At 36.7% G+C, this 22912-nt stretch overlaps 2 protein-coding genes across 2 annotated transcripts in view; both read right to left on the bottom strand.

Moving 5' to 3' along the window:
- LOC136261763 (U3 small nucleolar RNA-associated protein 25 homolog) overlaps positions 1-4273 on the bottom strand; it is a 13950-nt gene extending 9677 nt beyond the window's left edge. Inside the window, exons 1-15 of the mRNA XM_066055816.1 lie at positions 4146-4273; positions 3980-4099; positions 3844-3934; positions 3682-3773; positions 3083-3286; positions 2936-3021; positions 2704-2884; positions 1440-1518; positions 1232-1388; positions 1081-1177; positions 764-937; positions 634-705; positions 510-581; positions 338-462; positions 93-191 (exon numbers count right to left, since the gene is read on the bottom strand). Coding sequence (XP_065911888.1) covers positions 93-191; positions 338-462; positions 510-581; positions 634-705; positions 764-937; positions 1081-1177; positions 1232-1388; positions 1440-1518; positions 2704-2884; positions 2936-3021; positions 3083-3286; positions 3682-3773; positions 3844-3934; positions 3980-4099; positions 4146-4193 — 1697 coding nt within the window. The 5' untranslated portion in view covers positions 4194-4273. The remainder of the gene's footprint in view (positions 1-92; positions 192-337; positions 463-509; positions 582-633; positions 706-763; positions 938-1080; positions 1178-1231; positions 1389-1439; positions 1519-2703; positions 2885-2935; positions 3022-3082; positions 3287-3681; positions 3774-3843; positions 3935-3979; positions 4100-4145) is intronic.
- Positions 4216-22912, bottom strand: LOC136261761 (tyrosine-protein kinase Mer-like). Its single transcript, XM_066055813.1, has 15 exons — positions 22824-22912; positions 21901-21986; positions 21430-21845; positions 21348-21375; positions 19143-19558; positions 16535-16567; positions 14581-14686; positions 11896-11990; positions 10297-10419; positions 8683-8763; positions 8424-8635; positions 8060-8169; positions 7701-7860; positions 7037-7173; positions 4216-4628 (listed from the first exon to the last, which is right to left on the bottom strand). The coding sequence occupies exons 2-15, from the start codon at positions 21963-21965 to the stop codon at positions 4481-4483; spliced, it is 2130 nt and encodes a 709-aa protein (XP_065911885.1). The 5' UTR covers positions 21966-21986; positions 22824-22912; the 3' UTR covers positions 4216-4480.

Raw genomic sequence — 22912 nt, 5'->3', positions numbered from 1 at the left:
TTTGTGTTCAGCTACAGTACAAGTCATCTTACAGTGGAATCACTGGGAGTTATCAATACAAGTGACACTGTATCTGATGGTGCAGCACAAACCTTTGAAAAAAGTACATCCTCTCAGTCAGCAGTATAAAGTGTTTCTTGCCATGAAAAAACTTGGTTCTAGCTCTAGAGATATCTGGGTTGTTAGTGTACCTGTGGAATCAACCAACTGAATGAAATATCATGTGCATAATAAACAGGAGCCCATTAGCACCGCAAGTATCTTGTGATGATAATGGGCTCCTATGATGCAGACAAAAGAGTGCACCGAGATGCTCAATTTAGTTATAGCTACTTACTCGCATATTTGAGTAAATGACTTTTCCTCACGCATCATGTAATTACGGATATGCACAAAATCAGGATAAGATGCGATGAAGATGGCAGTCTGTGCCATTAATGGACTGGAATGATTGGGGAGAATCTGTACAGATGGGAATAGATAAAATTCTCTTAGCTACACACATATACCTCTTCCAAGAAGAATTTAAACCTTGCATCTGCCAACTCGGAGTAGTTAGAACAGTCCACCCTCCTGAATGTCTATAAGCAAAACATGGTATAGAGAATCAAAAAATAAATAAATAAAACTCACCTGTGGAATATGTAATGACACTTGACAGATAGTCCCCTGATAATCTGGTACACTAATCTTCACTTTGCCATGGTAACATGGGAACGTTAAGGAACTGAAAATCTCTAAGGGCTATACACTATACAATGAGGATACTGTGACAGTGTTTGTTGAATAATGAGTTGATCTCAGCTGCAGGGAAAGCTGAGAGCAGTAGTGTCTGGCAGTAATATTTGGAGTGGCCGTTTAGTGACCACATCCTGACACGAGAGAAATCAACGTCATGTGAGTCTCTTGGCTGAATGTGCATGTGTTCAAACACATCCTGTATAGAGAAGACAAGCACACATAATTGTAGTGAACTTACAATGCACCCACCCTACATGTACTACACATGTACACTAGACAGATGTGTACAGAGACACTACACACACGTACACATGCACACACACACTACACACACACAACCTGAACATGTTCCCAATTTTGCATCAACATAACATCCAGTTGGTCACAGATCACAATCTCCAGTGAAGACAAATAGTCATAATCCCGACCCTTATCCCTGCACACACATCACATCACAGCTACACTATACATACCACAAGTATCCACCCACCCTTCTCCTCCAATAACAGTCCTCAACCCTAGAGGAGATGCCACCAGAATATCAGAGTGGTAGAACTCAGAGTAAAGTTTTAGCTGCTTGCTAGTTACACCGATGCCAATACGAAAGCAATCATCAACATTTCCAGCAAATATCTTATACCAGGAGTCTGTAATAAATACTGTCTTCCTCTAGACTCAATCACACCAAACTACTACACCTGGTTTATTGGCTGGATCTTGTACTGATGGGTCTGGTCCATATTCCTCTTGAAATCTCTTTCTGTACCTCACCTGACCCTATAAAACATCAGATTTATGAGTAGAGATCAAAGAACTTGCATCACACATGGGCCATGCATGGCACTCAAATAACTTGTTGAGAAAACCACAAAAATTAAGCCTGTCACAATAGCTCACTGGCTGAAAAACTACTTAATGAAGTTAACTGCTAACATTTTTTGACACACTGAAATACATGGAGCAGCCATTTCCAAAGCCGATATAGTTGGTCTGCAGAGATCCTCAAGACAGCTATCTGGAGTTTGTTCAAGTTCCATGTTTAGCCACTTTTACAACAGGCCTGTTGTTGTTTGGAAAGACTGTGCTGTGAGGCAGACAGACAACTGAGCCTTGCAAATACCATATAGTAAGCAGACTATGCTGTTGAAACATATACGGAGCCTCCAAAACACAATTACAGATTCCCAAAGGATCATAGATTCGATTGGAAAGGATAAACTGTATGAGGATGTGGAAACAACATAGTCAGCAACCTCCCTTATATATCTCCTTCCAGTTCACCATATTATGAACTCTTGCCTACATATACAGGCCGACAAACAACTGTGATTTAACTGATTTAACTACATGGCATGATTTGAGGATGGCATAATTAGCTGACCAACATGCATTAAACACTTTTGACATTTATATAATTTCCCACACTGTATGTGTGAAACATCTGATCATGTATATATGTTGTATCCCTTGCATGCTAAAAGGCTGGTTTACATTTTATTCTTGTGTACTTTGTAGACCTGCTGTACCTTGGGACAATAAAGCCAATACCATATAATAAGTTGACTACGTCGTAGTTGTTTCTATGTATCCTTCACCTCCCCATACAATCCATCCTCCCCATACAGTTCATCCTCCCCAAGGAACTATAATCCGGGGAATCTGCAATTACAGTTAAACAAGATTTTCACTACTCACAACCGGAAACAAGAGAGTGTATCATGTTACGTATTCTTATTGCAAGTGCCACCAATACTGGTGGATTTTAGCTTGATAAAAATTGTTACTCACAAGTGTACTGTAAAACGTTGGGATGTAAACAATTGCCAATGTAACATTGTGATCTCTTAGAAGTTCTACAATTTCTTACAGTCAATTTTTGCTTATAAAGGAAGTCCTTAAAAGATACAGTACCACTAATCTACATTCAAATTAAGAATGGTCACCACAGTACACACCACATACTTGTGATTCCAACAGTTTAGATATTGTAGTGACCATGTGAAGGGCCGAGTCTCGGAATGGCACTAGGATCAACACTTTAGGCCGGGTTAGTCCCTGATCTCGTAACTCCACTGACAATTCCTTTCCTTCCTGAGACGCTCTAAACAACTGGCTGTTGTGTTTTAACACGCGAGACCGTGACCTGTTATAATAAAACATTGAAGTTTTGGCTTATAATATTATCATTACTGACTTGAGCACATGATTTAGAGCATGTAAGAGAATGATATTTTGTATTTCTTCTGAATTTTCAAAGGTTCTATTTGTATAAAGAATATCCTAGAAGACAACATGCACATGCATCAACACACTACACATTATAACATATAGCACAGTGTACCTGATAATTGCTTAGTATGTGAAATAGTTTAGATTGTAAGGGTGTGAATTGCGGCTCATGTGATCCAGATTTCTTGCTGCTAACACTTGGCCATGCTTTACATAATCTTTGTCTCACATGGCTGTCAGTCAGGGACTTCCCCGTGTGATGCAACTCCTCCATGTTGGATAATGAGATGGTGCCAACTTGTCCCAACACAGCATCCTATATAGCATGTTAGCAACTGTGTACGGCACAATTATATACATCCTGAAATATGTACTGGTGTCTGCTTATACCAGGCAGGAGTTGGGCATTATGTTCACTGGCAAAATAATGTTATATGAGAAAGAGAGAGGTGTTCTCAGACATGGAGCTGTAAGTATATTTTGATAGATATATTTTGTAGCATGTCTCTTACTGTACAAAAAAAAAAAATTTCTTGTAGAGTAACATTACACTAAGTAATCTAAAGGGTGGATCACAGGGTGCTTCTATATGAAAGCAAAACCTAATTAAAAAACAACAACAAAAAACAAGGAAAACATAACACTAAAGTACTGTAGGGTATAAAATGCAGCATTGACATATTCCCCTACAGCATGCACTAACTTACATACTTTATGGTAATTGTAGGATGACAGTGGGGTGGGCTGGTCTAACTGTTGGAGGTGTGGCTCAACATCAAATGAAACGTGACACACAAATGGATCTGGTGTAATACAAGATCATGTGATCCAGTGTAATACAAGATCATGTGATCCAGTGTTCAGTGACCCAACCTTTACTAATGGTGTCATCATCATTCTCATCACATGATCCCTCGTGATCTAGTTCATCATCAACTTCAATCTCATCATTCACACAAGCTGACTGTGTGCCATCATATGATGATACGTTGATGGGATTCGAACTGACCTGGGTATTGTCCTTGTTGATTTTGAGCTCCCTGCGCCTTCTCTTTGGAAGACGTGACTTTGCAATGGTACCGAGTAATTGTTGGTACGAATTTTCAGGGAAGCCTTCCGTTTCTTCCAGCTATTTAAAATTGTAGTGGTAAGCATTGTCTTATAACCAACTTCACCTCCTGATCTGATTCAGTAACTTCCTCTCGTTTGCGCTTCGACCCCATATCACGTCATTCTAAATAGAGCACATGTTAACCATTAATAATACCGGTATACGCATGCGCATTATAAAATTTTAAATACATTGCATCAAATAACTAACTACAAAACTTTTCCATAATAATGCTATCAAAGTCACTCTTAGCTAGCTCACATGCCCAAATTATTTTGGCGTGTAGCCACATGATGACGATATGGCTAGCTATCTGGCTATATAAATGTGGCTATATAATTTGCATGAAAATAAAGTAGTTGCCTGGATATAATATACATATAGATACAATAATTATATTCAATCATTATCATCAGTGAGCCTGTTATCATCCAATGCACTAAAGTCTGCTTTTAGCTGGCTGTACTGTTCAAGCTTCGTCACTATGTCAGCAAAGGTTGGTCGATCTTGTGATTTGTACTCCCAGCAGGATTTGATTAATGTATACCTATAAAATAAAATCTGGCTAACTGGCTAGCTCATTTGCTATTGCTAGTAAACCATAACAGATAATGTATACCGTGGAATCTCTCCTTAACAAATTCTCCGAATTAACCTGAGGACAATCACACAGTTGGAAAAATCTCCATAATATTTTGGGCACAACAGGTCTGGTCCACACATTTTTGTTATTACAGCAAAAGTAACTATTAATTCTTGATCCCCAAGTGTCCATTATAGAGAGGTTCCACTTTACATGCCATATGCAAATTTTTAGAGTGCACAGAAAATGTGACTTAGCTGTAATACTGTTGTTTTTTTTGTTGCTTGAAATTATGTACAGTTACTATATTTTACATCTTGACTGTTTGACTTAGCTGAAAAATTCTAGTTTCTTTGAAAGCTACAACCATTACCCTGTGTAAAAACAACTCAGCTGTAGAAAAACACTCCATGAAATTAACTGGTAAATGAAAGAGCTGATATCTGGAGCGGCCAAGAATCAATGTTACTTGAAGTTTATTCAGCTCAACTTAGTTCTGTTTGCAACATGGTCACTATAAAAAGGTAGTCATATTCATAGTTTGCAGAAATTTGTTATACTATGTTCATGGCAAAAATAACAGCTGGAACAGACATGTCCTATGATAATTAATTATTCTGTAATGCTCACCTCTTACCTCATGTTCATTTGATATGCATAAAGCAACTTGCTGTGAGTTAGAAGAAGCCCAATTCACAGAAATTTTGGCATGCCAAAATGGCTAAACCAACATGGTGTAGCAAATCCCCCAATACATTTTTGCATTGGGCATTTCAGGACCATGTAATAAATGGCATAATAGCCTGTGACGCGTGATAGATTTTGGACTAGATTTGGAAAGAGGCTGAGTGAATGGCAATTTAAATGAAAAAAATTATTAAGCTGAGGTTGAAATTACTTCCTTGTTCTATGGCAAATTGAATGGCAGATATTTGGAAGAGAGCACTCTATTGGCAATCTGACTTCTTGAAACCTATTAACTTCCACTACATTTGTGTTACACTGAAACTAAAGTGTTGTGAATTAGCTCTGCAAGTTAGTTATAGTGTTTCCATGATTAAGTACAATAGTATTCATTTTTTGTAGCAAACTTCTCCATATGAAATTGTAGGCGGATGGTTCCATAGTAGTCAAAAGCTTTGTTAATAACTTTACCAGTGTAGCTACTATTGAGGCAACTGAAGTAGTTGCAGGAGAGTTTAGTATTACAAAACAGTAGCTACTGGCTTCAGCTATCTTACAGATACAGAGCGCAAAATAGATATACTCTAATACAGCAGTCAGATATTCTAATAGAGCAGTCACACTACTAATAATGCACTTGTAACCTACTAGCTATCAGTACTGTAACTACCGTAACTAGTGAGTTGTAGTCCACTAGTACACTTAACAAGTACTAATGCACCTATATTTTGTGACTGGGTTTTGGATGATCCAATTTGCACATGAGAAATTTCAAGATAAATGGATTCAAGCCATTATAACTTTCCATTGATAGTGAGTACGCATATGAAAGTTACGCAAAAGATGCATCAATTTATTACATTTGTGACCTTTTACAAAACCAATCCAAATCGCACATCAAGTAATACCAATTTAACACCACCAGTGGATAGCTACACTATCATACTATTGGTTTTGATCCTCGGCATTACTCAAACTACTTGAGGCTGGCTTTAAGAGCCATATTTTCTGGGTGGTGTAGCAAGCTGGGATGACAGTTGCCTTGTGAAGGACCTGGCTTGGCAAGAATCAGTGGTGCACTGTTGGATGGCCTGATACGGTTGGCAAAACATTTTCCGTGTTGATTTTGATGCATATCAGCCACTAAGAAGCCAGCGCAGTCCTGTAATCTTCTGTCTGGACTTCTTGAGCAAAGTAGTATCATGAGGGGTGGAGGGTGGGGTTGGTGGAGTGGGAAAGGATATAGACTTTAAAATGAAGGAAAACTACGATTGTAGTCCAGACACGAGATTACAGGGCTGTTCTGGCTTTTAGGCAGCAAAATCAACACAGAAAACATTTGGCCAACTATATCAGGCCATCTACCAGTACACTGCTCCTTTATAAGGGCAAAAACAGCCACTCGAGCTTGTCATATGACCTAAAATAGATGGCTCAGCCTTGAGTAGCTTGAGTAATGTCAAAACAAATAGTATGGTAGTGTAGCTATCCACTGGTGGTGTTAGTTTGATTTTGCCTGATGTGCGATTTGGGTCAGTTTTGTAAAATCTGGTCACAATTTTGCTCATCTTCAATCAAATGGTACAAAAGTACATAGAAACCCTGAACAAGAATACATATATACATGCTATAGCCAATGACTAAATACTACTCAACATACACATTATACAGATATTAGAGGGTCTTACAGTGATGGTGAACATAAGTGAGGCTTTGCCAGCCTTTGACCAGACGACAGGTATTCAGCTATCTCTGCATGACTAATACCAGGGTATGGCTGCTGTCCTAAACTGAATATCTCCCAACAGGTCACGCCATATGACCACTGCAATTAGACATAACATTAAATGCCATGTATGATAATAAGTACAAGGAAAACTAAAGCTTGTTAATTAGAGATCAAAGAAATAAAAAGTAGTAAAACAAGGGAGGTCACCTACACCTGAATATATACTAGTGGATATTTAATTGCTACCATACTCAACTTTATGCAACTACGAGGTACTAAATAAAGGACAAAATTCAAAAAACTGTACACCTGATAAGCTACGTAATTCAGCATCAACAAGGTACTGTTGTTTAAGGGTGCCAATTGTATCAATGTTGTATCAGGGTAATTACAATGTACATAATTTAGACCACTACTATATTACTCACACATACAAAAATATCAATCATAGGTGTAGCATATTTTATGCTATATATACATACAAGCAGCCTCTAAACAGATTTTTGAAACTGTTAAACAAAAATTCAAATTATAAACTATAAATACTGAAGCATAATAATTCAAAAGAAAAGGTTTTACTAACAAATCAAGCATGTACTTTATGTATAAAGTTAAATGCATACCACATCAGTTGTTAAGTTAAATCGCCCATCAAGAAGTGACTCTAATGCCATCCATCTTACAGGTAGTCTGGCTGAATGGCGTAAAACATAGTAATTTGACTCGTACACATCTCGGCTCAGTCCAAAGTCAGCAATCCTTACATTAAAGGCTTCGTCCACCCTGTGTAGTAAACATGAACAAGCAGAGTAATTTACTATGTGTAGTGTAGGTACATGGATACAAAATAAGTTAAAATATTATCTAATGTCAAGTCTCATCAAACGAAACACTTTATCATATGAACTTTTGAACTTCTATTATGATGAAAATTTTAATTATACACAAGATCCAAGAATTTACTCAGTATGTTGTAACTAACATGCAATTACGAGCTGCTAGATCTCTGTGAATGAAATACAGACCGGCCAAGTAGTCCATTCCTTTAGCAATGTCCAGGATCATTTCAAGAAGGACTCCTTCTTCAAGACCCTATAACGCAAATTGTGAAAAATGAATGATAAACACAAGCAAATATCATATCAATACATAACACTGTTCAGATAAGTGAACTAGTCCAGACAATACTCTATTAGAATGCACATCGATGACAAAATGTTCTACTTCAAGTCATAATTTAGCATTCTGATAATCAAAACTTCAGAATTTAGATAACTGAGATCAAGTACACACTGAACTTGCATGAGCAACACCTACTTAATTATATTTATAACACAACACATTACCTCAGGAAAGATTTTAACTTCCTCTTCACTAACTCGTCTTGATATAAGAAATTCTTTTAAATCACCATTAGCCATGAATGGGAGAAGCATGTAAGGAGTCTCATCTTCAAGACAAATCCCTATTATCCCTAGCACATTGGGGTGATCCAGTTCACTCATTTTGGTGCACTCAAGAAGGAAGGACTTCATGTCATCAGATGACCAGTCAGAGGCTGAGTATGTTGTAAGTAACTAAATATTTTGATTTGTGTACACTTACTTTTAATTGTTTTGATAGCCACTTCACCATTAGTGTCACCATCCACCTTAAATGTCCCTTTAAACACTTTCCCAAATGCACCTAGAATATTACATCACATGTGTTTACTTTGTCAAAGTCTCAACACCACACAACACTGACTAGTAACTACAAAATAATAATGTTTAATTACTCTTAAACAAAAAGTTGATAGCCAATTCAAGACCTTGACAATACAATGTACGTAAGTAGGCCTAGGCAGTAACTCAGCCAAACCATGATATATTAGTACCACAGTATTTCATGAACAATGCAGTTATTAAAAATAATGAAAAAATTGATAGCAGATTCAAATACTCCAATATAACAGTCAGTTGCTCTATTCGGTGGTAATGTATATTCACACACTTTCAAATCAGAATATAAGATGAACTTTCAACTATATGAAACTACCATGATATTTGTGACCGGATTCGCGAAAAGGGGTCTTCCACACACATCCAATTTGCCAACTTTGACAATTCATAACTCCAGATTGGGAACGCTATTGACTTGAAATTTGGTCAGAGGTGGGCACCAACATAGCTGAATATATGGTAAAAATTGCAGGTTAATATGCCAAGTTACGGTTTCCTAAGTTTATGGAATTGGGTGTGTGTGGAAGACCCCTTTTTACAAATCCGGTCACATTTAGTGTTATCATGATATTTTCCCATGACATACTGTGACACCAAATTATCAATACCACTCAGCCTTACTGGAAATTTGATGGCAATTACTCAGCAACTTTAAGCAAAAAATAATAACTTTACAAGCTAGTAGGGACCATATATCATAATGAAATGTGTTAGACCATCACATGAATTTAATGTCTACCTTAGCCATGCTGACTTATTTTTGTATTGAAAGTAGAGATTATATTTGCATTTGAAGTGGCCATCCCCCTTCTTAAGCACTTGTATTGTAACACCACAATAAAGGAAAGAATGGTGTCAGGTGTGTATGCCAAAAGGCACATATCAGACTGCAGTGATATTTAATGGAAAAAGTAAAAGCCTGTTAGCTATTGAGTTATGCTTGTCTGAAGACATCAGTCAGTCAGTCAGTCAGTCAGTCAGTCAGTCAGTCGTCAGTCAGTCAGTCAGTCAGTCAGTCAGTCAGTCAGTCAGTCAGTCAGTCAGTCAGTCAGTCAGTCAGTCAGTCAGTCAGTCAGTCAGTCAGTCAGTCAGTCAGTCAGTCAGTCAGTCAGTCAGTCAGTCAGTCAGTCAGTCAGTCAGTCAGTCAGTCAGTCAGTCAGTCAGTCAGTCAGTCAGTCAGTCAGTCAGTCAGTCAGTCAGTCAGTCAGTCAGTCAGTCAGTCAGTCAGTCAGTCAGTCAGTCAGTCATTAGAAAATTTCTCTAAAATTAAAAATAAAATTTTGTAGCAACCTATTAAAAGTGTTTTAGGTCGAACTGAATACCAAACACTGCCAAGGCACCATGAAGCTGGTTTCTGGCCGATGTGAGAAAGTGTAAACCTCTATGATCCTTAATATACAGTTACTACCATACTGTATGATGCAGCACTACCAGGGACTACAACAATCATAGTGTTGGAATCTCAAGAGTAGGAACTGGTGAGGAATCAACTACAAACCTCTTCCAATTTCTTCACCAATTGTAAAATCATTCACTCCAATCAGCAATGGAGTAAGTTGCTTTTCATAAGTCTTGACAATGTTCTCATTTACTTCAATACTTGCATCTTCATCTTGACAACCTAGTAAAGAAAATGTTTTGTCACCTTAAACACACAGTCAATACACACACACACACAGCCGGTGCACCACACCATGACTATATTTAAGGGAAGAAACAAAACACGATTTTCATGTATACATTGTTCTGTGCTCCCTCCTTGAATTGGAATCATTTTTGTACAACAAACACCCTCCACCTTCAACACCCCACATACCAAATTTGAGCAAGATTACCTAATGTAATCGTGAAATACGAGCCCTCAAAATTTAGCTTAATTTTTTTGTTTTTTTAAAAATAATTCTTTGTTTAGGGTCTTGGGGGGCTTAGAGTATTCTTTTCACACACTTTACAAAAACTGTTATAAAATGAAATGTACAGCTCAATTTTATTGAGCTTTGATGCACTATTGTGGGCAAAATCCCATGCCAAATTTGATGCAAACAGTCATAGAACTATGGACAATTATTTGCATTAAAACAGGCCAACTTGTTGTCATGCCTACAGGGTAAACCGCTTATGGAAATAATTTTAAATCAGTATAGGTATATAGATTAACCATCATAGTTCAAACCTTTTGTGGTGTAAAATAAATCACATTGATAGCTATAGAGTTACAAGGCAAAAACCAAATAATTGCAAATTGTGGGGTACAGATACTCTAATAGAGCAGTCATCATGGGTGCATGAAAAATGTCAAAAATTTTCCCTGCGTTCGAACCAGGGACTCCTGCTATCACCACTGTTCACCTCAATGAAAATTCTAGCTAAAATCTACTCAATAGTAAAAGTTCATAATTTCATAGATCTAAGTTCTAGAACAGTCTATGTGTGTTCTATTAGAAAAGCTTGTGATCTATTAGAGTATTAATCCTGCAATACAATACTATTGCAAACTTCTCTAGTATTCCATCAAATTAAAACCAATATTATAGCCATTTTGGTACTGATCGGTGGGGTAGTACAATAAAGACCCACTCATGCCAGTCTTCTTCATCATAATCGTCATAATAAATGGTATGCTTGTGACAACAAGCTGGAAATTGTATTCTAACGTAAAAGGTGCAGGATTTACTTTTTAAAAATTGAATGACTGCAGCTTATCACATTTTACATGAAAAATTGAGATACTACAGTCACTGTAAACTAAAAATCCTAATAGACAAATAGTACAATCATGTATACCTAACTTGGAAAGAATTTACTTTGTTATAAAACACTATTGCAAATAAATACAGGTACAACTTTATATGCTTTTGAAGGCTGCTCCCTTTTTATACAGCTTGGTTGTTTTTGCATAGGTATGTTACTACACAACAGCTGTGCAGCAGTTATTACACTGAACAAGAATGTCCTTTTGTGCAACTAATAGTTTCAGTACTCTCATCATTATAACACAAAACATAATGCAAGCAGTTCTATATGACTTATAGAAGTACACTTTTTCCTCACAATGTACATAGAGAACAAAGACTTACACGTTTTAATTAGCACTTACCATCAACCCTATTCCTCTTAGACTTGGGGAGTGTCATGTTGTACTGAGGATTTTCAGTGAGCTCAGACTTCTTCAAGATTATATGATGATCAGTTCTACGTACATAAATGATGTGGGCATTGCGTGATTGTTTGGTAGCAAAAACACAGACACATTTGATGGTAATGGCAAGCAGATATTAGCTACGTACCTATACCTTAAAAGATAATATTAGAGAACCACTACATTTGTTGTAGTTTAGCAAGTACAGTGGTCCCTCCATTATATCCAAACTCATTGGGACCTAGGTGTGTTTGGATAATGGAAAAGTTTGGACAAATGAGTAGTCAGTTAAATACTCTAATAGAACATACGCTTTAGGCAAAGACTAGTCTAATAGAACAGTAACTTCCACAGTTTGGATAAAAGAATACTCAGATAATCGAGGGACCACTGTGTAATGTCAATTTATTCAGTTGCTAAGTATCTAAGTTTCTACAGCTGGCAGGGCATGACCACAACAAATTGCATTTGTTATTTGGCAAAATGAGGTGTGTAATAGCCAATGTGTACAAAATTAGTATAGGGTTTAACACGTATGCATGACCTTATAAAATTTAGACAAAAGGTACATAAGGTATTAGTATGTTGTGAAAAGAAAAGAATCTTTTGAAGGTGGACAGCTATTATATAAATTTTATATGGCCCTAAAGGAATTCCCATGGTAGCTAAAAATGGTTTGCCTGTATTTGGACATGACCAATGTAGATCAGTGCATGAAAATTGCATTTTCTGGATACTGTACAATAAACACTTGTTTGTCATTTGTCACAGCAAAACATGTGTCCAACAGTTTTCACAAATATTTTGATACTGCCTCACATGAATGTGATGTCTAAGAGCTCATATTATGCCTAATCGTTAAAAACTGGCTTGCTATGCCCTCATATGCAGCAAAGGAATACAACATTAACAAGGAATTTATAATGGGATTTGAATTCATTCGTTAAAACTCTTGTACATAGCTTTATATTACCAGTAGTTGTTGTTGATAACACATCACACATATATTATTGTATATATCTGAAGTTTAAAACTTCGCCTTTTTGGAAATTCAATGTTTCAAGGCTACCAGGTTCACAGAAACTGTTTGATGTAATCCAAGAAAACTCAGCTTTCACTGCCAAGTTGGTAATGTGGTACTAGGACTAAGAAACATTATATTATTATATTATTATGTAATAGCCTGCCATAATTTGTGCACAGTAATCAGAGCAATGTTTCAACATACACATGATGCAAAACTTACAACATCTAGTGCCCATGTACAAATTTTTAAGGGCCATAATTTTTTGTGGATTTCACGGTTACTTAGCTGTCCACAAAATTTTCATCCTCAAAAATTAACAATTTTCAAGACTATCCCTATGCAAAATAACAGATAGCCTGAGTGAAAATCAAGTGATATACAAAAATAAAACTGAAATTCATCAATCCACAAAAACATTACATACCTCAAAAATTTGTACGTATTGTTGTATGTGCAATTTTTGTAATCTTTACACTGGTTATTTCCCCAGGAATAATTTTCTGTGTGGTGGATACCAGGGGCGTAGCCAGACTTTTGGTGATGCCAGGGCCTAGCTGTAAGCTGAAGACCAAAAAGTAAAGTGTAATGTTCGTGGGGGAAGGCCTGGGTGCTTCCCCCTAGACCACGTCTAAACGAAAATCATGCATACACAAAAATGTGCCCTTAGGCAGTAACATTAAAAGGTGCTGTTTGTGCATCTAACTAGCTAAAACCTATATACTGCTGTTTATGCAGCTTATAGAAACTATAAACCTATTGTAGCTAATACTAACTTAATCTTCACTTCCAGACAGCCAACTTCAAATTTTCTAGCACAAGGTAATCCTCCACACTCGAGTCGCTTAGTTGGCAATACTTCTCTTCAGAGCATAGATTATTCTCGGTCGGCCCTCCTGTTGATGGTCAGTAACTTCAGACTTACCTTGTACTCCAATGTATTCGAGACATCACGTGCCCACAACATGTGACAAATAAACAAACCGTTCATCAGATAAATATACATCAACTATTCATAGTTTGTGCTCACCTGACACATGTATAACACGACCACTCAAGTTTATCGCAGCTGCTGCCTTGTAATATGTCTGCCTCATCCACTCAACACTCTTTCACCATTTCCACCATGCATCACATGCGCTACTGATCATGTGATGCAAAAGATCTGAATGATTTGCAATAGTTCAGCATTGATGCAATGCGACCCTCAAGAGTAGTACAGAGGAGCGCTAGTGTACAAGTAGCTACCGGAGAGCTCCAGGGCTGTAAGACTTGTTGTGATTTTTTGTTGTAAAATATTCTACTTCTGAAAGGGGGTTCATCCGGACCCCCCTTCCCTTCCTGGCTACGCCCTTGATCTCCCCTCCACCAACTACACCTCCTTATTTATAACTACATACGTAGCTTGCTACACTGCTTCTCTGAATACTGAGACTGATATATCTCGATCTGACTGCTCTATTAGAGTATCTCGAATTATTGATGCCCGGGCCTGGGCCCGGGTGGCCCGGGTTCTGGCTACACCCCTGGTGGATACCAGTGAAAGCAAACTATAATTATAACAATTATCCATGTCTATACAAATAATTATAACTACTACCCACAATATGGGTACCTACTTTTTCTTCCTTTTCTTCAGTACAAAAGCACCCACACCAATTACAGCCAATACCATTATTGCCAGAGAACCAACAACTATCCCGACAATTACTCCAGTTGATAAACCTAGAACATAAACATATGAATATTTGAATATTCATCAATAATTCCTTAGACAGATAAACTAACAACAATGATCAGACACAACACCACACAATTCACAGTCACAATCTCAACTATTTTAATAAATAACTATTGTTCTGTATGGCTGCCTGTCTTACAATTCTATAAAAACAAAGCTATTCAAGTTCCAATGCTTTGTGTTACATATGCATGCATTTCAATATGGAAAGACCACTTAAAATTGACAAAATTATACACTAAAGAAAAAGCACTCCTTGCCATGGTGTTTTCAGTGTAACAATTTGAATGATTTTTGCTGATTTATTGGGAAATGGTTAAATAAAATAAATTCATTTGCTTCTTGAGGTTAGCATCACAAGCAGCAGTGTTTCGCTGTCACCAAGAATGTTATGCATTTGCTATAGCTGCATGGATTCAATATGGCACAAATTGTTATGCTAGCTAGCTATGGCCACTCACCATTACAAAACAATGCTTGTAACAAAAGATCAAGAGGCTCTTTAAACACTCTAATAGAACAGTCACATTTTTGTCTCTTAAAATTGCAAGCATAGTCAACAATACCTCACAGCTTTTAAGGGACCATATCCCCTCAGATCCTCAGGAGCAGTATCCATGTCTTTAGTGTAACTTTTGTTGCCAAGTTGCCCCCCCCCCCCCCCCCCTCCCCCAATCTTTGGCCTTCTTCACTGTACCTGCATGATCACAGGTGAAGGCACTCATTATTTGAGCTAACTGCATGAGCATGAAATGTATGCGGAAAACTTTGAAAAGAAATTTTAAAATAATTTGCTAACTTCCACTCATCACCCCCAAAATTTCCCTCTGTGCACAGAATTAATAATTAATTCAAGACAAGTGGAGCCTTTTAATTGTATTCGTGTCTGGTTTAATGGAAACTCTACCAACTAGACTGTCTGGTCAGTAATCATAAAATAAATAATAAATAAATAATAAACTGTGGGAATTGTTGACTAGCACTGGAAGTGAATTAACTTTTGGAGTCTTGTGTTAATATATTCATAAGTTACTAAACTTCCTTGTGGCATCAGCTCAATATGAACATATTATATACCTTGTGGGAGGAACCTCATACAAACAAAAGACATAGCAAAGGCTACATTATGAAAAAACCAAAATAAATATCATAGCATACATGAACCAACAAAGTTATCTTGATGGCTCAATTTATGAGTTTAGCTGTACATTTCCTGTGGAAAAACTTTAGTACATAATTTCTTGTGTCATTGTTTCAAGTTTGCATTTTCAAAGCAAGTATGATCTTCACACCAATTAAGAATTGTGTGTGGGAAGTTCAAGGTGAAGAACAGTTATATAAACACCATATAGAATGGTTTACAAAACCATAGTTCTATAGAATGACATGTGACACAACCTGGACAAATATAGAACACTGAGGGGATGACATGATACTAAATGGCCAGAAGAATGTGCTCTACAGTGGAAAATCTACTGAATATGATGGATATCAAGATTACTCTGCAAGTTTCGAATTGTTTCATCATTTCATGATTGTTGCTTACTTAAGGTTGAGGATGCATCTCTATACCAGTTAAAGCATTACCTTGCTTATGTTCGAGAATTAAAGCACTCAAAGAGTGGTCTTGAGACAAAATATAGTTCACCTTATGCTGTATTTCGTATATAGTACTTGCAGCGATGCTTTAACTTATATGTAGTTATCTTACTAACAAGATAAAATTGCTTTCATTTTATACTTCTGCGCTGTTATATCAGCTATCATCTGTGCTCTCATTATATGCAGTCACATGACAAGTACAGAATATACAAGATACAAAGGGCACATACCATTTGATGATGCTGGACTAGATGTTGGAACATCTGAAAATGATTAGAAGAGAGCATATTATGAATACGAAAAACAAAAAAAAACAAAAAAAACAACAGTTTTAATACTTTCACTAGCTACTCATTTTATTTTGGTCATACAATAGAGTTACACACTTCACTTTGTAGATTTTGGTCTCATGAGGGCTCCAAGTTACAACTAAGCTTTCAAAAAAATTTTTTGGTGTGAAATTTAGAGTACAGTAATACTGTTTCAGCACAGTAATACTGTTTAAGTAGGGATCCCCCCCCAAAAATGATGCGCGCCACTTAAAATGCCGCATTTAAAAATCATCTTAGAAACATCTAACATCAAACACAGCACTAAAACACTGACAGGTGGCCAGATATAATTTTTTTAAATCACCAAAACTCGAATTTTCATCTGCCTACCTGCCTGCCTGCCTGACCACAGTCACAAGGCTGGAGGCCAAATAAAGCAGCGCACGGTCACCATTTTACTCCACAATAACAACTCACCAGTGGGATGTGCCTTTTGAGATTCCGACGAGTGCGTGCCCTCTGCGCCTTATCTTTCCCTTTATCTTCAATCAGGCTTGTCTTTGTAACTTGGTCCTTCTTCATACAATGAAACCATATTAAGGCATTAACTATTTTCCCTATCAACACTTTCCTTGAGCACCATATTTAGACGCCACGAACTTATTTAAGAGCTTACACTTGGTAGATACCTGTAACTTCACGATAGGTTCAATAGCATGTTTATTAATGCGATCTTGGTTGATTAATCGTAATGATACCTCTTAATAATCTATTGACTCGATCACGGAGGCACACACCATTAGTATTTTTAATAGTAATCAACAAATGTACTTTAAAGTGTAAGACAAATACATGACACCAAATGCTACAAATAGAACCTAGAATCCCCATTATTATTGGCCTAGCTGTATTCATAATGCTAGCACAATAATAGTGACACACCCTCTGGTAGGTGAAGGTTGACTCGAGATACTCTAATACAGCAGTCACCCTAATAGAACAGTCACACGTGTATAGCTGTATGCTGCTATAACAAATAAACTAAACAAATTAGAACATTAAATTAAAAATGAAGTAGGGATCCAAGTGATAAAAAGTAGTGAAACAAGAGATGAATGATGGAAAATTCCTACTTTGGTATTAAACAAAATGATTGTTATAACATGCCAATTTAGGGATTTTGTAATACCATCATTCATCTCTTGTTTCACTATTTTTTATCGTTTGGATCCCTACTTCATTTTTAAATTAATATTTTTTAATACATATGATAGAGGTCAAGAAATCATTGCAATTGTATTGATCAAGACACATGGTAGTGTGTCGTGCAATCAAGAAAGTTTACAGGAAGAAACAAAACTTGATTTTCATGCATATTTAGCTCCATACTCCCTTCTCAAATTGGAATCAATTTTGCACTGCAAATGCTCTCCACCTTCAGCTTCCCACATACCAAATTTGAGCAAGATTTCCTAAAGTAACTATGTTACAAGTTACTTTAATATGCTTGTTTGTTAACTTTGGTAACATGTTTAACAAGGATACATATGTGCAATTCCTGAAAATAATAATTCTGCGGCACATTTTAGCTGAGCTTCAACTATCGTTCTGTTTGCTAAATCATGAAGTATCTACTAGGCATGGCTGTAGTATATGGTGCAAAAATTGAAGAGTGTTTTGGCTTTTACTACATGATCTTTAGTTACTATGTGACTATGTGACTATTGTAACTTAGTTACTTTTTGGACAGTTATTAGTTACCACGTAGTTACAAGGAATGTAACTAGTTACATTACTAGTTACTTTATAAGTTATTACATAACTTAGTTACAAAAGTCTGACTGACTGCCTGACTGACTTACTTACAAATGCCTTCAGATAAACGTAACTTGATAATGGCTAAGGCTATGGGCCTGATTTTTCACTGTTCAACATTGCTTCAGCCCAACAGGTGCCTTTTGGCATGCCACAATACACCGATACCTACATTATGGACTTACCTTTGTCTTTCCATTTATTTTTGCTGACAGCCCAAGGTATCAATTTCTGTTTGTAAGTATGAGTTATCCATATTTTCTGTGGTGACTGAATTGATTGCAGAGGTGCTTCTGCTGTTCTTCATTTGCAATACTGTGTGTAATGGGCTAAAAGCAAAGTGTAATGGCCACTTCACTTTCGAGCCAGTAATTGATGATTGGGGCATATGTTTAGATGAAAACATCAACTCTGGTGCTATTCTTTCTTTTGATGCAGTATACATGGGTTCACCAGTCAAAATAAGGTTACAAAAAGTAAACAAATAAGTATAACAAAATATTAGGAATTTTAAAAAAAAGTAGGGAGTCTACATTTGCAGATATACCAGTGGACATTTAACCCCTAATTCAGTCATGGGTATTGACTGAATTAGGGATTAAATGTTCACTAGTATATCTGCAGGTGTAGGCAGCCTCCCTCCCTACTTTTTTTATGATCCCTAATCAAACTTAAAATTCCTAATTTTTGTTATACTTGTACACATATAAGTTTTTACATGTCTTCAATGTCAGTTACAAAGTGTGCTTACTTAGAAGCTCAAATGTTCCGTTACACATGTCATCAGGTGGTTCCTGGTAGAAATCCAGTGTGAGAGATGAACTATAAGTCAAGGGGTTGCTGCAGTTGAATCGTGAAATGTACTGTATCAGATTTGGATCTACTCGAGTAAAATTTAGACACCTCACAGTGAGTTGATTTGTAATCTCACAACTGTTTTCACAAAAAGCATATATCTTCATTGTAGTTTCATTACATGGTGTATAGGCAGCAATACACTGATAAAATGCCAGAAAATTTCGACACTGTCTATCCAAGTCTGCAGTATCAGCTAAGATGCCAACTCTTTCTATATAGCTAGTCAATTGGTTGACAACTGGCACAGAAAAATACCTAAATCTGAGTGTCGTTCTGCAAAACACTTCATTACTTGGTAAAGGAAGACACCTGTAAACCATATAAACAACACGTAAGATGCATTTAAGTCATCAGTAAACATATAAAGAAAATTTATGCTTTCCAAACAGCTAAAATAATTGAAGCCATCACCAACAGATTGGAGACAGGATCAACAGATTATTTATACCAAGAGTTTATTATATTACTAGCAGGTGATCATTGTTGCTACAAATTTTATCAGTACATGTACGTATACGTTGTGAGATTGCATCAGTTATTGATAATATAACTGACTAACTTCATATGTGACCGGGCCTGCGAAAACAGGGAACTATGATGTGGGCACATAAAATTTGCCATGTTTTTCAAACTTTCATGATTCATAACTTCTTATGTCACCATGGCCACGCAATTTTCTACACATTTAATTAGCTATATAATTCAAGTTAAAGAATGTAAATTTTCTATTCCATTAGTGAGATATGACCTGCTCTGTGACAGGGTATAATTTGTGCCCACATGCCCTATTTTCGCAGGTCCAGTCACATATTTATTTTCAGTTAATTTAATTAAATGGTTAATGCCCTTACAAATAGTATGCAACTTTGTGTTCAAAATTAAGAACATCCAATGCCTAAGTCTAAATATTAGCTTTTGGAATTCAGAGGGTAACCCATTGAATTCCAAAAACTGATGTTGACTTGGCTTTGCGTTTAACACTAAAAGTGATATTTAGACTTAGGCTTTGGGAGTTTTTACTTTTGAACATACTATAGGCAAGGACATTAACCATTTGTTATTTTACACCACCTTAGGATATGAAAGAGTGTTTAATATACTAAAATAACATGTTAAGAGCTTTACATAACACTAAAGAGTGCAACATGTAAGCCAACGGAGAATTTGTTTCCCTACACAGATCTATGGAGTTGCTAGATGCACTGATGCTTGTTATCATTTATCAATTTCATGTTTGGTAGTAAATCTATCTAACTTCATGTAATGGAGAGGTTTGTACAGACATCCTAAATATCAGCTTTTGGGAGACAATGTTCTTCCTCTTTTTGTTGTTGTTGTTAAATTAGGATTGATAGAGCAGCTATACACATCCACATGTACTGACTGATCCATGTGAAAATAGAAGCATGTCAATATAACTGTACTTCCAGATTGCTTTTATTCCTGTGAAGAGCCAATATACTGCTTACAGAACTGTGTTCAATACAGATCATCAAATGATGCTTCGGTGTGTGAAGGTTTGTTTATCTTATGCTTATTATCTACCATCACAAAATTAGTACAGAAACCACTAATGTACGGAAGTTGATACATTGTTAACACCAGCCACATATTCATCAGGAAAAATACAGTACCAGTCTTGGCCACAACACGTTAATCATAAGGAATACACATTTAGTGCTACTCTGGACAGGTCAATACACCAAATCCACTATACAGCAGTTATGGCTATTAATAACAATTAGTAACATTCCCATATAGCAACACATACTAGTGCACGTTGACAACAAGGCACTATACAGTGAACTCCTCAAAACACAGGGCACTTGAAGGTGGACAGCATACATGTACCAAGTATGATGAATATCAGGACACCCTGATTAAATCCATGATTCCAAAGGTATCTGAAATAGAGGCCCTACTGTACAACTTCTATAGAAATCTCCCAAAACAGCTCATGAAATAAGAATAAACTTCCTATATGACAGTTTGGTGATATGAAATAAAAACTAATATAAATACTTATGAGATCGTTTCAATACTTATTACCAGTACTTCACACATAATCACAAACAGCTCATAGCTATATAGAACTTACTCAACTGTTCCATTCTTGAATGGAATTTCTACAGACACACAATATATTATAGTCTATTACTATAAATATACGACTGACTAACTGTTAAAACGTTGACAGTTGACATTTCTGGAAGCAGAAGTGTTATATAATGGATAGACAGATGATGAACAATTATCAAAACTATCGAAGTTGACAGTCAAATTAGAAGCACTCAACAAAGTTGATATGTTAACAAAAGTGTTCCCACAAACACTCTCATATAAGAAATGATCACATGATTCCTCACAAATGGCCATTGGTTGATTATTATCTTCATTGCATGGAGGGAAAAAGTATTTACATGTGTACATTTGAGCTGTTGGGTAACAAAAGTCTGCGACATCAAATGGTAATTCTTTAAAAGTTGAGTTTAACACTTTTGTTATTTGCTGATAATTATCCAAAGTGGTATAGTTAAATACATTATCAACATGATCTGAACAAAATGAAGGGATGAAGTTGGGAGATGAAATACACCTAGTACAAGCAGGAAATAAATTAAGTCATTGTGCAAAGATATACAAGTACTTACTCAAGTGATTTAACATGTATGGAAAAGGATAAGATCAGCAATATTTCAGTCACACAGTGATACATCTGGTACAGCCCAGGATTACCCTATAAGACAACAAAGAGTAATAAATGTTGTGTGGGGGATCAGTATTGGGATAGGCACTTTAAGTGCTTCTCTACCAAAACTATGTGTCTCATATGTTGTACCACGCACATGTTCCAGCATATTATGGTTATGTAATCAACAGAATACCAGTCCTATAGACTATATGTAAGTGTAACACATATTATAGCTATAGCACTATAGCTACAATAAGGTGTAATGGGTCCGGGTGGAATTCGAAGTTTTACTATGATGTTCCAATGCTTTCTATATATCTTTGTAGCTACCACATGCAGTGTCGATGCAATTGATCTGCATTACTGTTAGCTACGTAGCATTCACCCACCCCAAGCGGGTGGAGATTTGTTACCTGAAGTATATAGGATTTTACTCAGGTGCCTTCGCATATTGTTTGCATAATTACATATAGCTGGCTAGGGATTTCAGGACTTGCTACATGAAATCTTTTGGTTGAAAACATGCTTGCTGCAAATCCCCCCCCCCCCCCCCCCCCTACCAGATCTAACTTACGTGGGGCATAGTGCGTAACAGTGCAGGCCTTGTAGTGAAGCCTGAATCAGTAATGAATTACATTTAAGTGCTCCAGTTCGTGCATACACTGGCACAGTGTCTCAGAGGGGATTCGTATCGTTTCGTGTTTATCCTGAGAGCTTTAAATGCCACAGAATTTATACTGCGATCGGCGTATTAGCTGAAGTCACATGATTTATCACTCGATTTATCAGCAGGCCGGTGAGGCAAAGCGCGTACATCCCGGCCGACAAAAACATACTTAATTTGCACACAACAATAACGTACGATCTATTACAAACACTAACCTTGCCAAGGATGCCGGCTACGACGAAGTAATTATTACTACAAAGGCGTGGTTATAGTTGGATTCGTTATAGTTCACATGACGGCTGTG

The sequence above is a fragment of the Dysidea avara genome, chromosome 7, assembly GCF_963678975.1.
Source record: "Dysidea avara chromosome 7, odDysAvar1.4, whole genome shotgun sequence".
Lineage (NCBI taxonomy): Eukaryota > Metazoa > Porifera > Demospongiae > Dictyoceratida > Dysideidae > Dysidea > Dysidea avara.
Note: the sequence above shows the minus strand (reverse complement) of the source record. Positions and strands in the feature narration are given on the sequence as shown.